This window comes from Condylura cristata, unplaced genomic scaffold, assembly GCF_000260355.1.
Source record: "Condylura cristata isolate star-nosed mole 26May11 unplaced genomic scaffold, ConCri1.0 scaffold00024, whole genome shotgun sequence".
Taxonomy (NCBI): domain Eukaryota; kingdom Metazoa; phylum Chordata; class Mammalia; order Eulipotyphla; family Talpidae; genus Condylura; species Condylura cristata.
In genome coordinates, this window is record NW_004567125.1 from 17551902 (window position 1) to 17567572 (window position 15671).

At 31.7% G+C, this 15671-nt stretch overlaps 1 protein-coding gene across 3 annotated transcripts in view; it reads left to right on the forward strand.

Moving 5' to 3' along the window:
- Positions 1–15671, forward strand: part of SUCO (SUN domain containing ossification factor) — a 62317-nt gene that overhangs the window by 31042 nt on the left and 15604 nt on the right. For 2 of the 3 annotated variants that reach the window (XM_012729170.1, XM_012729171.1), the window contains 11 exons: positions 750–873; positions 1504–1640; positions 2602–2669; positions 4159–4266; positions 5444–5549; positions 6874–6894; positions 7104–7159; positions 7580–7671; positions 8405–8470; positions 14669–14737; positions 15452–15542. In XM_012729170.1, coding sequence (XP_012584624.1) covers positions 750–873; positions 1504–1640; positions 2602–2669; positions 4159–4266; positions 5444–5549; positions 6874–6894; positions 7104–7159; positions 7580–7671; positions 8405–8470; positions 14669–14737; positions 15452–15542 — 938 coding nt within the window. The remainder of the gene's footprint in view (positions 1–749; positions 874–1503; positions 1641–2601; positions 2670–4158; positions 4267–5443; positions 5550–6873; positions 6895–7103; positions 7160–7579; positions 7672–8404; positions 8471–14668; positions 14738–15451; positions 15543–15671) is intronic. The other variant, XM_004688486.2, reaches the window with a different exon arrangement.

Sequence of the window (15671 nt, forward strand, 5' to 3'; positions counted from 1 at the left end):
TTTTGTTTTTGATATGGGCCATCTAACAGGTGTGAAATGGTATCTTTTTGTGATTTTGATTTACATTTTCCCCTTGATAGTGATGTACATTTTTTCATGTGCCTATTGGTCATCTGTATGTCTTCTCTTGAGAATTATCTAGTTAGCTCTTCTGCCCATTTTCTGATTGGGTTAGTTTTTACATTTGAAAGCTATATGAGTTCTTTGTAGATCTTGAGTATTAGCCCAGTGTGGGGGTATATTATATACAAATATCCTTACCCATTTAGTAAGGTGTCTTAATTTTTATGCTGTGCAAAAGCTTTTTCATTTGATGTAGTTCTATTTATTTTTGCTCTTGTTTCCCCTGCTATTGGGGTCAAGTCCGCAAAGACACCTTTGACACCTTTGAAGTTTGTTTTGCCTGTGTTCTGTTTATTTTGTGGTTTCTGTTCTTCAGTTGAAGTCCTCAGTACTTTTTGAGTTAATTTTTGTGTGTGTTGTGAGATGGTGGGTAGTTTAATCTTTTTTGCATTTGACTGTCCAGTTTTTCCAAAATCATTAACTGAAGAGATTTTTCCTTTTTCCACTGTATCCTCATGATTCCTTTGTCTTAGATTAACAGCCCATCCTACTATTTTTCTAAATCATTCATTATAAAGTTAAACTTTATTTTGACAGAAACATTTGTGTTTATTTTTATAATCTATTAACCTGATTTTTCTGTATTTGTTGAAATTGAAAATCTGTGTCTTTTTAACATTTTTCAGAGTTCTGATTACACAAAACCAGGAGAAATTGACCCTACTTCTATAGCAAGTCCCAAAGACCCAGAAGATATACCAACATTTGATGAATGGAAGAAGAAAGTTATGGAAGTAGAAAAAGAAAAAAGTAAGGAAATGAAGATGCTTATGCTTTTTTCCTTTTAGTTGGTAGAATAGTGAAACTCTTAAAAACTTCTTAAAGGTTAAAGAGTCTATTGATTCATATGTATTTGTTATATACAATTTTAGTCTTAAGATTCATTCTTATAAATTATTTTATGAAGAAACTAAAGAAAGTAAAGCATTGATTTTTATCTCAATTTATAAGAGGAAAATTGAATCATGGAAATTTTTTAGTCATAAAGCTTAAACTGTAAACAGTTGGACTTTTATATATTCTTTTTGTCTTAGGACAATGAATTTCAGAGTTAAAAATTCTTAATATTGGGGCTTAGAGATTGAAAGATACCATTCATCCTTAATAGAATAAAATGTATATGCAGAAGCTTTGAATCTTATGGAAAAGATATATTTTGTGAATTACATATAACTTAGATGTGGATTTGTCTAATAAATTTGTTTATTGATATTTGATATTTTAAAGCTATTGAGATAAAGAACTTTAAATTTCTTAGGAATTTTTAAAATATTCTTTGAAACATTAAAATCTTTTCTTAAATGGCAGCAGCCAATTTTGAGTTCGTTCTGATACTGGGGATATTTCAATCATAATTATCATATATATGTTTATAATAAGGTTTATCTGCAGGTCAGTCAATGCATCCATCTTCTAATGGAGGTCTACATGCTACCAAAAAAGTCCAGAAAAATCGAAATAATTATGCCTCAGTAGAATGTGGTGCCAAAATTTTGGCTGCTAATCCTGAAGCCAAGGTATTTTTAAGTATAAAAATATCTTCTATACATATAAGAAACTGATGTCTTAATCTTAAGTATAAGCAGTGGTTTGCTGGAAACTGTATTTTAACTTGAGTTGTTAATTCACTAGTAAATATATGACTATGCCTTTAGAGTTCATAGCAAAGTTGAGAGCAAAGTAGAGTTCCCATGTACCTTTTACTCCTACATTCTCATAGCTTCCTTCATTATCATATCCTCACCAGAGTGGAACATTTATTATAGTTGATGAACTTAACTTGCACATCATTATCACCCAAAGAACATAATTTACAATAGAGTTTACTCTTAATGTATGTCCTATGGGTTTGGACAGACATAGATATATCTACATGTATTCATATTGCACAGAGTATTTTCACTGCCTGGAAATTCTCTGTGCTATGTCTAGTCATCCTTCATGGTATCTTAATCCCTAAAATCACTGGTCTTTTTATTATCTCTGCAGTCATGTCTATTCCAGCATGTCATATAATTGGAATTGTTCAGTATGGAATTTTTTGTCTTCTTTCATTCAGAAATATGCCTTTAGGTTTTGTCTGTCTTTCATCGCTTGATAGTCAGATTCTTCTTGGTTTGGAATGACAGTTCATTGTCTGGATGTATCACAGTTTATTCACTGACTAAAAGTCATGTACCCTTTTTTTAAACTTTTAAAATGTGAAATTTTAAAAAGGAAATAGATAATAAAAATCACTTTTCTTTAATAGAACAGGCATTTAATTTTAAATATTTTATTTAATCAAATATTTTAATAGTTATGGTATTAATAGCTATCTATAGGTGGTAAATTTTAATTACTTGTATGCTTTACCCCAAATAAGTGTTTCAGAGTCTTAAGTATATTTTTTAGATCAAAATTACAGAGTTCCTAGAAAGCTTTTGAATTGAAATATTTTCCTTAAGTAATTTATATCCTTCTCCTTTTTAAAAATAGAGCACATCTGCTATTCTTATAGAAAATATGGATCTTTATATGTTGAATCCTTGCAGCACTAAAATTTGGTGAGTAATATAAAATTTGATAAAGCACATTATGTTAAACCTCTATTAAGATTAGGCTGATTTGTTTGTTGCTTATTAATAAGCATTTATGACTCTTTAGTGTAATTGCTGTACTTATCTTAGATCCTAGTTACAAAATTGAAGATAAAATATCTTTCCTTTTAAAGAACTCACCAAAAAATGACAGATATAGTGAAGCAGTTAAAATATTTTTAAAAGTACAACTAAATTGTATCATAGGAACAAAAATGCTACATAACAGCAAGAGAGAATGAGAAAGGGATAACTCGAGCTGAATCTTAACAGTATCATGGAAAGGGAGACAAGTAATTCAGGATCTTAAGAGAATAAGGAGGCAGTAATAAAATGAGCATATTTCTTCTTCAGATATAAGTTGCAAGCTGAGCTTAGATTCAAGAGATAAGACAACACGGGAGGGGGAGGAAGGAAAAATCAAAAGGGAAGGGAAGAGCATAGACTGTATAGTGATGATTCACTGGTAATGTGGTAGCAGGACTAGGGAGGCTACACCTGAGGGGAGAAAATAATTACTGTATTAAAATGAACAATATAAGAAAAAATTTAAATAATAATAATACAGCAAAGCAGAAAAAAAGAAAAAGAAAATTTGGGAAACCATTTGGAACTTGTTATAGTTAAGATGTAAAATTGCACTGGCAATTTGGATAGAGAGGAGAACGGGATATATCTGAAGTTATTTTTAGTAGATAAAATTAACAGCTCTTTGGTAGTAACTGGATATGAAGAAAAGAGGCATTTAGGAAATCTCCCAGGATTTTGGCTTTACATTGGATATATGACTGTCATTAAATAAGAATATAGAAAAGGGGACAAGCTTATAAAGAAATAATATGTGATATATTATTTTATGAATACCATAGTATTCATAAAAGGAGGGGAACAGGATTCACTTTCTATTTTTGTTTTTATCTTCTTTAAGCTTTTTTTTCCATTGCAAATAAAAAACAAAGTCTGATTTTTTTCTCCTTGAGTAATCTCTAAGATGTTGTGGTGGTCTGAAAAATGTTTAGATTTTAGAGTTACACAGATTTGTATCCTGATTTTAACTTTAATATTTATTGCTTAAGTGACTACTAGGGGCTTTTGATTCTGCTCTTTTATGAGAGCCAAATTGGTTTAAAAAATAAATAAATATTTCATTTTCTCTGATATAAAAACTCAGGCTGATACAATATATAACAGAATAATTAAGGAAACCTTGTGCCTTCTGTTCTTTCCTGTGTTGCTGAGTTAATTTATTCCTACTACATCCTCACTCTTGCCTGTAAAGTAAGAGGAAGCATAAGGAGAGTTAGTAGCTTCCTTTTCAAGGCTTGACCTGAAAATTGCCTTTCTTGTATTTTTAAATAAATAACTTAATATCTGACTTATATAGACTATTAATGTCATATTTAATATGAACTGTTACTTTTGTTGGCTTATCTAAATATTTTTTTTCTTTTTGAAGGTTTGTTATTGAGCTCTGTGAACCAATTCAAGTAAAACAGTTTGATATTGCAAATTATGAGTTATTTTCTTCTACTCCTAAAGACTTCCTGGTTTCCATCAGTGACAGGTAAAATAAATTTTTTTTATTTGAAAATATTGATTTGTAAGAATAGTAGTACTACTTCTGTAGTCATTTTTAATTAGCTTACTTCCATTAACTCGTCTATTCCTTATGCCAAATATTTCTATGTAAAATAAGGAAGCCATTGAGATTAAGTAGCTTACTGAAGTCCCATGACTTGAAGTTGAACTAAGATCCAAACCTAGATCTGTATGATTTCAGTGTCCCTCCTTACAGTGATTATGCACTGTTGTTTCTAAACATTTCCTTGTTATTAAAAACAAGTATGCTACTTCATTTGATATTATGTTATACATTTTTATAAAATTATATTTCAAAACTTTGTGTGTGTCATGATAAAAGAAGTAAACCTGTTGTAAGGAATTTGGTAAAGAACTACAATCCTTTTAACCAAAGATAAGAATTAACATTCTTAATAGACTCCTTTCAGTCTTATGTTTATTTACTAATTCTAAAAAATAAATATTCCATTTTTACTGCTAATATCCTGAGAATATCCTTTTATCTTTTGAAAACATCATTTGTAATGAGTACTTTATGTTTTCCTCCCAGTGGTAGTATTTACTCATTACATAAATACTTTTTGATACTCGTGATAGGCTATGTAGAGCGTTATTACTTCTTTATCTATTCTTTCCAGGTGTTTCTTCCTCCATCTCATACTCAGCATTGCATATATATGGTTTTTTTAAAATCAATTCTCAAGTCTTCTTGAGAATTCCACACTTTTTCCTCCCACTATATATATATATATTATATGTATGTATATCAAGTGAACATCTAACTTGGACAAGTAAATTTTTTTTTTTTTTTAATATAAGATAGTCCTCAGGGCCCCCCTGAGTACTGGTGGTGCAACAGGTTAAAACAGCATTGTGAAGCTATTGCAGCCACTGCAGCTTGAATTTAATCCCCAGCCAGGGAGGTGACACATATGGTGTGGCAGACCTCTTGTGACCTGCCAGCTGCTGCCCTCAGCAGTGTATTTCAATCAGTCTGCCTTGTTCTGCTCCCCACTCTGTCTCTGGTGAATCTTCTCACCCCTTAAAATGTTAAAGGGAGTAATGCATTTACCTGAAGGGAAAAAAATTATGCAGATTGTTTTGAGGGTGACTTTTGTTATAACTTTTTGAAAGTAATACTTATATTTTATATTTTTTAGATACCCCACAAATAAATGGATTAAGTTGGGTACTTTCCATGGTAGAGATGAGAGGAATGTCCAGAGTTTCCCTTTAGATGAACAAATGTATGCAAAATATGTAAAGGTAATGTTTACACATACAGGACCATGTTCTATAATGAAAACATACCTCACCCCCCCACCTGCTTAGAAATAAGAACAAAATAATTTCTGTATTCACTTAGTTATGTAATTTTTACTTAGATGTATTTTTATGCAAAAAACTAATTCAGTCCCATTTATATGTAACTGAAAATCAAGGTCAACTTTTTGGAATTTGTGACTCTGATGAAAATGCAAAGTATAATTCCTTAATTTTCCTTGATCCTTAATAAAAACTGTCATCTACCTAGTATTTTGTTTCTATTTCAAAACCCAAACATTGTTAGTCACCAAAATCTTTAAAGGAAATCTGATTTCTTAAATTATTAAAACCTGATTTTTAGTATCCAGTCTGATTTTAATACCCAATTTTTTATTATTATGACCTTTACCTTTTGTATATTCAAGTGGAATGTTCTATGTTCAAATACCAATTTCAAATACAGTTTTGATTAAGCATTTAGTCAATATTCTTGCTGTTTCCTTCCTATGTGGAGGAAGAATTGTCTATCAAAGTTGAATTATCATTCTTGAGTTGAATTTACACAAACTAAAAGAATTTCCTACTTCTCCCCATCTCTTTTTCTTGCAAATATAATAATGGCCATGTCTTAAAGTATGACTGTGTTAATATTAATGAGTTTTTGGAGTGGCAGCAGCTCTTAATTTCTGTCTTTTCTTCTTTAAATGTGAAAAATTTATATCTAACTGATTGTCTTCTGAGATTTTGCTGTCTGTATCTTTTTAAAGCATGTATTGGCTTCTGTGATTGGGTAAACTTAGTAGTATTCCTAATATAAGTGTAAATATCTTCAGTAATGATTCAATAAGTTTCCGAAGAATTAAAGTATTTATCAGTTTTTTTTTAAAAAAAATGAATACTGAAAGAATAATTAGTGACCTTTTTATTTAGCAGATATTACACAAAATAAAAACATTAAAATTATTTGTCAAGATAATTTTTATTATCTTCAGAACAAGCATTTTTATTTTAAATTTTATAGATATGTATCATATTTAACAGATAAAACAACAGCAGTGGTTTTTAAGTATTTTTAACTTGCTAGTTTTAAAAGTCAATTTATTCCATTACTTTTATGCTCTACTTTCTAGTTGTGATGGTAAAAATTTAAATCATTGGTTTGATTTCTGCAAAGAAACAAGAGTACTACAATATTATCCATCACTGTACATTGCTTTCTATACTTTAATTATACAATATAATTTACAAATGTTAAATGTTGCTTAAGGCATGTTATCCAGACTTTGAAACTGATTTCTTTTTCTTTTCCTTTCTCTTGCTTCAGATGTTCATCAAGTACATAAAGGTTAGCAACCTTCTCTTTTGCAATATTGAGTAATAAGGCATGGCATACTACTGCATGGCAAAAAAAAAGGCAAAACATTACAAGTATTGATTGGGGGGGGAATGAGGACTTTATTTTTAGAAATGTTGCAGTGAAAGAAACAGGAAATTGCTAGGTAATCTCAAATGCATAGTTGCTGGCTTCCCATTTCATGTGCTTTTATTCTCTAGGTGGAGTTGGTATCACATTTTGGATCAGAGCACTTTTGTCCATTAAGCCTCATAAGGTAATATAGAACAAGCTCTATTTACAGAGTTTTTAAAAAATATATACAGTAAAATCCCAGTATATAAAATGTGAAGAAATAATTTCTATTATGTGAAACTACAGACATTTTTTTAGAAAAATGTCAGGTTTTTTTTGTTAAGAAAAATTATATGTAGAAACATTTTAGGCTGATATCAAACCTTGGTCATATTTTTAAATATAAATTAAAATTTAAATTTGAATTTAATTTTTAATTAAATAGATTAAGTTTACATGTAATGGAAACTGAGCTGCAGTATAAAGAACAGTTATGATTTTGGAGTCTGAAAGCTAGTGGCCCTCAAAACATGACCAAAGCTAATGAATTTTGTCATTATTTTTGTGGGGAGATGAGTTTAATTGTTTTATAAAAAAGTCTCAGTGACATTGCTTTTAATAGGGTATTTGGCACTAGCATGGTGGAAGAATATGAAGAGATTGCTGATTCCCAGTATCAGTCAGAACGCCAAGAACTGTTTGATGAGGACTATGGTAAGTGACTTTAGCACAGATGACTATTATGTATATATAATTTTTGCTTTTTAAAATATGATAGTAATGAGTAGTAAGTACAAATTATTTTTAGAAACTTATTTGTTAAATGGTTGTGTTTATATTTTTTTTTCATAGTTTTTAACCCTATTCAAGTTTTCCTTAAAACTACTTGTTAAAATGATTTTTCTAATCAAGTTGTTTTCCAAGCATGTTAATCAGTTCATAACTGGAACTCCCATCCATAAATTAGTATTATGAATTATGATTATGTTTTCATATGAGGTCTAAAATGTCTATTATACCTTTAACAGAATTGAAGTAATAGAATTGAGTACTACATCCTTTGATTACCATGAGCTAAGAGCCAAGCTCAGTGAAGCCTGAGCTTTTCAGAAATTCTTTAGAGCCTGATGGGGTAGGAAAAGGTCTTATAATGCCCTCTATTTCAAATTTTTCAAATCCTTATTTTAAGTAAAATACCTTGAAAACTTGAATGAAAATCTTGTGATACAATTAAAATTTTGATGAAGTTACTTTCCTGGGTTTATATCTGTTTGCTTGAAAAATGATGTTCAATCTCTCTTTTTTTAACATGTTGTAGTAATATAATGAATTTGTTATGAAATTTATTTTGAATGTCAGTTAACCTTGACAAACCATAACTTGAGCTTTTATGTATTTGATTATATTTAGTTTGTAGCCTAATCACCTTCATTTTCTCTTGAAATAGACTATCCACTGGACTATAATACTGGGGAGGATAAATCCTCAAAAAATCTCCTTGGATCTGCTACAAGTAAGTATTTCAGAGTTTTCCTAGTCTATTAGAGTGTTCCTCAACTTTTTCCCCCTGACATGTGTGGTCATCTGTTGTGATATAGTTTGGGGAGGTTCCTATTACCAAGGTTGAACTTTGAATAGAAATGAAAAATACTGGTTTTGAAGACTATTTCTATAAAAATATAATAGGAAGGGTGGATGAAAAAAAACAAAGAAAAAAGGAAGAAATGCTGCATAAGTTGGTTCTTTTGTTCTAGTGAAGTACTTATTTTTAGGCAAATGTCTTAGAGTAAAGAAAGTGCTACTGTTTGCTTGAAGACAGAATTATTAAAGCGCTCCTAGCTCACATGAGTAAGAACATCTAGGTGCCTCATATTATATGGAAAAGGATATAGAGGATTGGTATGCATCAGTGAAATTGTAGGAAAGGAGAATTCTTTACAGATATGATCATTTTCCTATTGAATTTACCAAAAGAGGTAATTAGTATAGTAATGATCCCCAAGCAACAGTAAGAATAGTAATAATAATATACTCTTAGTAAACTAAAGAAACAATCATTAAGATGCTAGTTGTTTTACTTCTTTATATTCCAATCTAATATTTGCTTTTTTGTTTGTATTTTTTAAGGATTTATTTATTTTTGTATATTAGAACTGGGTTGTGGGCCAGAGGTGTGCAGGAAGTGAGAGAAATTCACCAGCAGAGTGGAGAGCAGAACAAATGGATTTACTGAAATACACTGCTGAGGGCAAGACAGAAGTCTGCTGTGCCATGCGTTTAGCTTCCTGGCCAGGGAATCTAAGGGGATCTGACGCATGCTGCAGTGCTGAATAGCACTGTGTATTTAGCTCCTGCTCCACCAGGAATGCCCTCCAACCTAGTATAACTTAGTGGAAGGCTTGCTGTGGAGGCTCCTGGAAAGATTTTTACCAACCGTACTTTATTTTTATTGTTGTAATATATGCTGGTACATTTGAATGCTTGTGATTTGTAGTCTCAAAAAATATAAAATTTCCCATAAGGATTTTTTTTTTCATTGAAGTCAATGATTGAATTTAATAGGGGTAAATCTTAATAAAGTAGAAAAGTAGTTGCTTATACATTTCCCTTGTTGCTCTTAGTTAACTTGAATTGCCTAATTTAGCCTTACTCTGCACAGCATCTATAAATTTTTAGATACATATAGATAGATAGATAGATAGATAGATAGATAGATAGATAGATAGATAGATAGACACACACACACACACACATATAGGTAAATATTTTGCATAGCTGTAGTATATGAAGTTCAGGGTTATTTCCCTTTTTATATCCCTTTTTCCTTCTTCCTTTCCATGGAAGACAGTAAACTTCAGTGTACTTTTTTTTTTTTTTTTTTTAAAGATTTATTTATTTGTGCATACAGAACTGGGGTACAGGCCAGAGGCTCAGGGGCGGCGAGAGGCTTCACCAGAGACAGAGTGGGGAGCAGAACAGGCAGATCGACGAAGTACACTGCTGAGGGGAGCAGCGGGCGGGTCAGGAGAGGTCTGCCGCGCCATGTGGTCACCTCCGGGGCAGGCGGGAATCGAACTCATGCGGAAGCGGCTTTAGATTCTCAGTGCTGTGCTTTAACCCGCTGCGCCACCAGGGAGGGCCTGTACTTTTTTTTTAAGGCTGAAATAAGCTGTGGAATTTTATAATCAAATCTTAAACTTTTTTTTAAGGTTTTATTTATTTATGCATACAGAACTGGGGTACCGGCCAGAGGTGCAGGGGCAGTGAGAGGATTTACCAGAGACAGAGTAGGGAGCAGAACAGGCAGATCTACAAGGGGAGCAGCCGGCGAGACAGGAGAGGTCTGCTGCATCATGTGGTCACCTCTGGGGCCGGGGATCGAACTCGAACTGAAGTGGCTGTGGCTCACTTGCAGTGCTGCACTTTAACCTGCTGCACCACCAGAGAGGGCCCTCAGTTTATTTTTTTTAAGAAATAGAAAGAATAACATTAAAAATACCTGGGTAAAGGGAATCCTTATATGCAACATTTAATTTTGTTACATAATTATATTTTTTATTTTGTTCTATTGCTAGTCTTTTAGATAATAATAGGTCCTTTTAAATAGAATCTTTTGCTCTATAGTTGATAATGGTATTAATAATAGGTACCTCATTCACTAATGGTATATCTTTTTTTAGGTATAAAAATGCTGCTATCTCTACTTTCATATTAATAGTTGTGTCCTTAAATTTATATTTTAAATTTTTTTATGGAATAGCCACCATTCTGTTTTTTGCATATTTGATGATGCAGAATTAACTGTCAAAGGCATCATTATTTTATGGGATCAAAAAATAGCTCCAGACTAACTTTTGGTAGTTACTGAAAAGAAGAGGCCACTGTAGGGAAGTAATGCCATCACAGTTAAAAGAAAGCCCCGTTGATGATCCACTGTTTCTTTTTCTACCTTTTTATGAGATCAGTTCTTTGACAACATTAAAGCCAAGCTATATTTCAGTGGAAGACATTTCCCAGACATCATCTCTCTGGTCATTGTGTTATTTATTTAATTACATATAGAATCTTTTTTATGTACTACTTTTTGTCTCTTTCTCCCTGGAAGTATGTTTCTTGGTAATACATCATTTCTTTTTACAAATCTGAAAGGGCGTTTCATTTACAGTTATAAATGTAAAAAGAATTTGCATGAGACAGTGATGGAAAGATGTCAGCTGAACCTATGCATGGAAAATGAATTTTAAAAAGATCTTCATCTCTTGAACTTTTGGATCAAGAGAGGCCATCAGAGCTGAGTAATAAGGCTTTGCTATCATGAAATTTTTCATCATGACCTGACCTTTGCATTTCATACCTGTATAAAAGCTTTCTCTAGAAAGCCTGACCTACTGCCTCCCAAATGGTATAACTAAGGAGCAAATAACACAGTGAAATTGGGCCAGAGAACTAGTCTACTACTATAGAATGGCTGAATTTGACTATTATCATCCCTGCTTTCTAAATGTGCTCGAAATTGGCCAGTTTTGAACCTAATTTATATTCATTGTTTGCATGATGTCTCCAAAATAGAGTTCTTTGACTTTGATCTTAATAGAAACTCCTTTTTCCTTTTGATATTGAGTATTTAGTAGTTATAGGAAATATATATCACCAGAGTACAATACTTCTGATGGGACTAGATTGTGAAATATCACATCTACCACTTATTCATGCTACCATATAATTTACTTAAATACCAGAAAGGGGGCAATTACTATCTTAGAGAATAGCGTTGTTTGCATATATATGCTAGTTCTGGCAGCTCCCTACCCGATTCCTTTGTTTGTGTTACTGCACTGCAAAATTTTGGATCAACAAGAATTCTTTTTATCACTCTGCTATCTTTGTGCTTGTTGTGAAGATTTTCCACACATTCTCTACTTCGATACTACTTCATACCGCCTGTACTCCTTCTAAAGACCTTCATTTTATTAACATGGCAGACCTGTTTAAGTCCAGGTTTTAATGCATATGTTTGAGATAAAAAAGAATTTTTGTTTTATTCTTCATAGTATTTTTTTTTTAAAGATTTACTTTACAAGAACTGGAGTACAGGCCAGAGGTGTGGGGCTGAGAGGATTCACCAGTGACAGTGTAGAGAGCAGAACAGGTAGATCTACTGAAATACACTGCTGAGAAGAGCAGTGGGCTGGTAAGGAGAGGTCTGTCACACCATGTGGTCACCTCCTTGTCTGGGGAGTGAACTCACTGCAGTTGCTGTGGACAACTTCGCGATGTTATGCTTTATTGTACCACCAGGGAGGGCCCTATGTATATATGTATTTTAAAATAAAGACCTAGAAGGAAAAGAGAGAAGGTGAGCATACACAGAAAGTATTTATTTTTGTTTATCTCATGTTTCAAGTTTAGCTGCTTGGTTTTCTCTATCAAAAAGAACAATTGGTGTGGTAGAGACTGACATAGCATGAAGATAAGATGGGAGAAATAGTTGTCCAACTCAATCATAAAAGAGGTTGCTAATCCAAGAGAAATTAGGGACTGAGATCTAGTTTGACACTGTATGCCAAATTATTGCTGTAGCATACCTGAAGACTTCATTAGTGGACAGATTATCAATGAGACAGGCTGATACATATTTGGATGCAAAATATGAATGTTTGGATTAGAATATACATAATACTACCTTACCTTAAAAGACAAAAAGAGGACTATATTTGTCAGTGTCCCATAAACAGAACAAAATTATTTTTTGTAGGTTCGATTGGCTGAAAAAGTAAAAGTTTTCCCCCAATTTTTTATTATTAAGTATTCCTCTGAAATGATATCTTTAAGTGGATAGTATAGATTTTCCCTTTTAGGTACTAGCTTTAATATTGAGGTTAATAGTATTAATGCCTAGGTTAATGCTCTAAATAAACCCTCTTTTTTTTACACAGAATAATATGTGTGTTCTTTTCTTGTGAGTACCAAAATTTTTGAAAACTGAGGTTAAACGACCCTTTGAAGTACAGGGATTTAAGCATAAAGACTAATGGTTACAAATTTGGATCTTGTGAAGTAGTCAGGTTTGATCAATTTTAGCCAGCAGGCTGAGTAATGAATCACATTCTACTAATAGAAATATTGTTTGGCATTTAAAAGTGAGTTTATGTTAGAATTTTTTATTTTCCTGAGTCTTTACTCAGTTCCTCTATGTTCCTCCTGTAAATGAGACCCCTCCAATATTTTTCTTTTTCTTCTTACTTTGCTGAGCATAATCCCTTCAGGAAGAGGAGGGGAAAGAATCCAAGAGAGGGGTGGGAAGAGCAGAAGGGATTATGGTGATGATGCACAGGTGAATTGGTGGTAAAAATTTCACTAGGAAATCATACATTGTACAAAAATGATGGATGCTGTAATAAATAAAAAGAAAAGAAAAAGGATACAGGATGCAGCAGGAATCTCCATTAAAAAGAAAAAGAAAAGTAGGTTTATGAGGAAGTAAAACAGTTTTCCTTGCTACTTGGTCTTGGTTTGTGTAAAAAAAAAAAAAAAATTACTAAGTTTCCCTCCTGTATATTATGTGCTGAGGTATCTATTTAAGACCTGGAGATCTGACTTACCAATTTGGCAGGTCATCGGGTGAGGTTGACTTAATAAACATTTAAAATGGCAAATATAAAACTTGTGTGTGTTTTACTAATGATTAGAAACAAATTCTTTCAAGTCATAGGAATATAATTATTTAAAGATCAAAATAATATCGCCTTTAAACTCCCCTACCCCACAAGAATTAGCTCCAGATAACAATGCTTATTTAGCTCCTTTCCAACCTTCTTGATGTACTAGCCTGTCTTCCTTAGGCTTATCCTACTTTATACATCAAAGGTTTTTGTTGAATGTTGAAAAAAAATCCTGTGGAACTTTTTTGGAAATAAGACTAAGAAATAAATAGATGACAATGCTTAATACATAACCCCTGACAAATCTTAGTATTTTAATAGAAGAATTGACTCATACTAATGAAGTAACTTCAGTGAAACTTCAGAAATTACATTGGGGGTTGAAGTTAATTCCTTGAAATTATGTTCTTGGAGGGAAACCTGTTCCCAGCATCATTTTTTTTTTTTATTTTTTGCTATTTTGTGGGCCTCATCTTTAGATATATAGATTAAGGTTTTAAACTTCATCAAATAAACTCAGTTATAGGCACGATCAATTTGGGATTTAATAATATTACCAATAGATAATATATGTTCACAACTGAAAATAAAACCTGCTGTCCTTTTTTTTGGTTATCTACGATTATTACCGGTTTAGGAAAAAATCTTTTTGTTTCTTTGAACTTTAGAACTATAGAAAAACTTTTCTGCAAAATACAAATTTGGACATATTTCTTCCTTGTCACAGTACAGACTATCCATTGAATTATATTTGAATATTAATGATATACCAAAGACAGCATTTTGTTTAAAGGTTTGGGGAAGCTTTATTTTTAAAGTATCTTTTAATTTTTAGTTCCTTCTGAGCATAAAAATTAAGATTTATGCTTTATACTTTTTGACTGAAAATTTTGTCCTGTATTGGATTTAAGAATAAGAAAGTAATTTTAGTTCAAAGGATGAAAAGAAAAAAAAAAGGACCATTACAAATGGTTTCTTGACTTTCTGATATTGTTATATGAGAATATTTAGGTGTATTGGTATTTTTCTCTGATTGAATTTTGTTTTAGATGCCATTCTAAATATGGTGAATATTGCCGCTAATATTCTGGGAGCAAAAACTGAAGACCTAACAGAAGGTACCTAATCATTTTGTGGGTCTTTGAAATATTTGATGATCCAGGGTTCTTTCTGGTTAGGAAAACTAATAAATCTACATTTTCAAGCAGTTTGACTTTTTTCATTTAGAAATAATTGATCCAAAGGAACTTGGCTGTCTTATTACTTACTGCTTATTTAAATTGCACAGATTCTTCTCTTTTATAAGATCCTGTTTATATAAAATTTAGACTTTGTATTTTGACTCTTTCCTATTGTAAAAGTAGTGATTTTTGCCCCTTATATCTTAACTGTGGTTTTGATCCCCAGTGACATTTCAAGTATGTTTTTCTTTTATTTTTCTGTTGTTCTATTTAGAAAGAGGTTTATTTTTTTCCTTTAAAGAGTGCCAAAGAAGAATGGTATTCACAAGAAGAAACAATCTTTCCTTTATTTTAAAAAATTTACTTAGTTTTTAAGAGCAAACTTGAAATGGCCTATTTATTTCATCTCACTTTTTTAATGACTCTACTTCTAGAAAACATTATTCATATTACATTATACAAAATTCATAGTTATGTGACTTTAATTAATTAAGAAGTTGGGAAAGAAATTACTTGTAGTTGTGACCTTTTACAATCATTAGTCTCTAAAAGAACTGATAAAATATAGTCTGCAATAGTAAACCTATTTGATGTGTTTTATGGTATAACATTTTAAAATTAAGCTCAACATGGACATCTTTTTTGAAATAGGAAATAAAAGTGTATCTGAGAATACCACTGCTACAACTTCATCTAAAATACCTGAATCAGTTCCTGTTTCAAGTCTTGTTACAGCACCTGAGTAAGTTATATTATATATTAGAGTTTTGTAAAATAGAGAGTTACCTGTACTGGTATATAAAAAGCTATTTGTGGATTATATGTGAAATGATTATCTATACAAAGCTCTGAATCATAGGGCAGATATTTC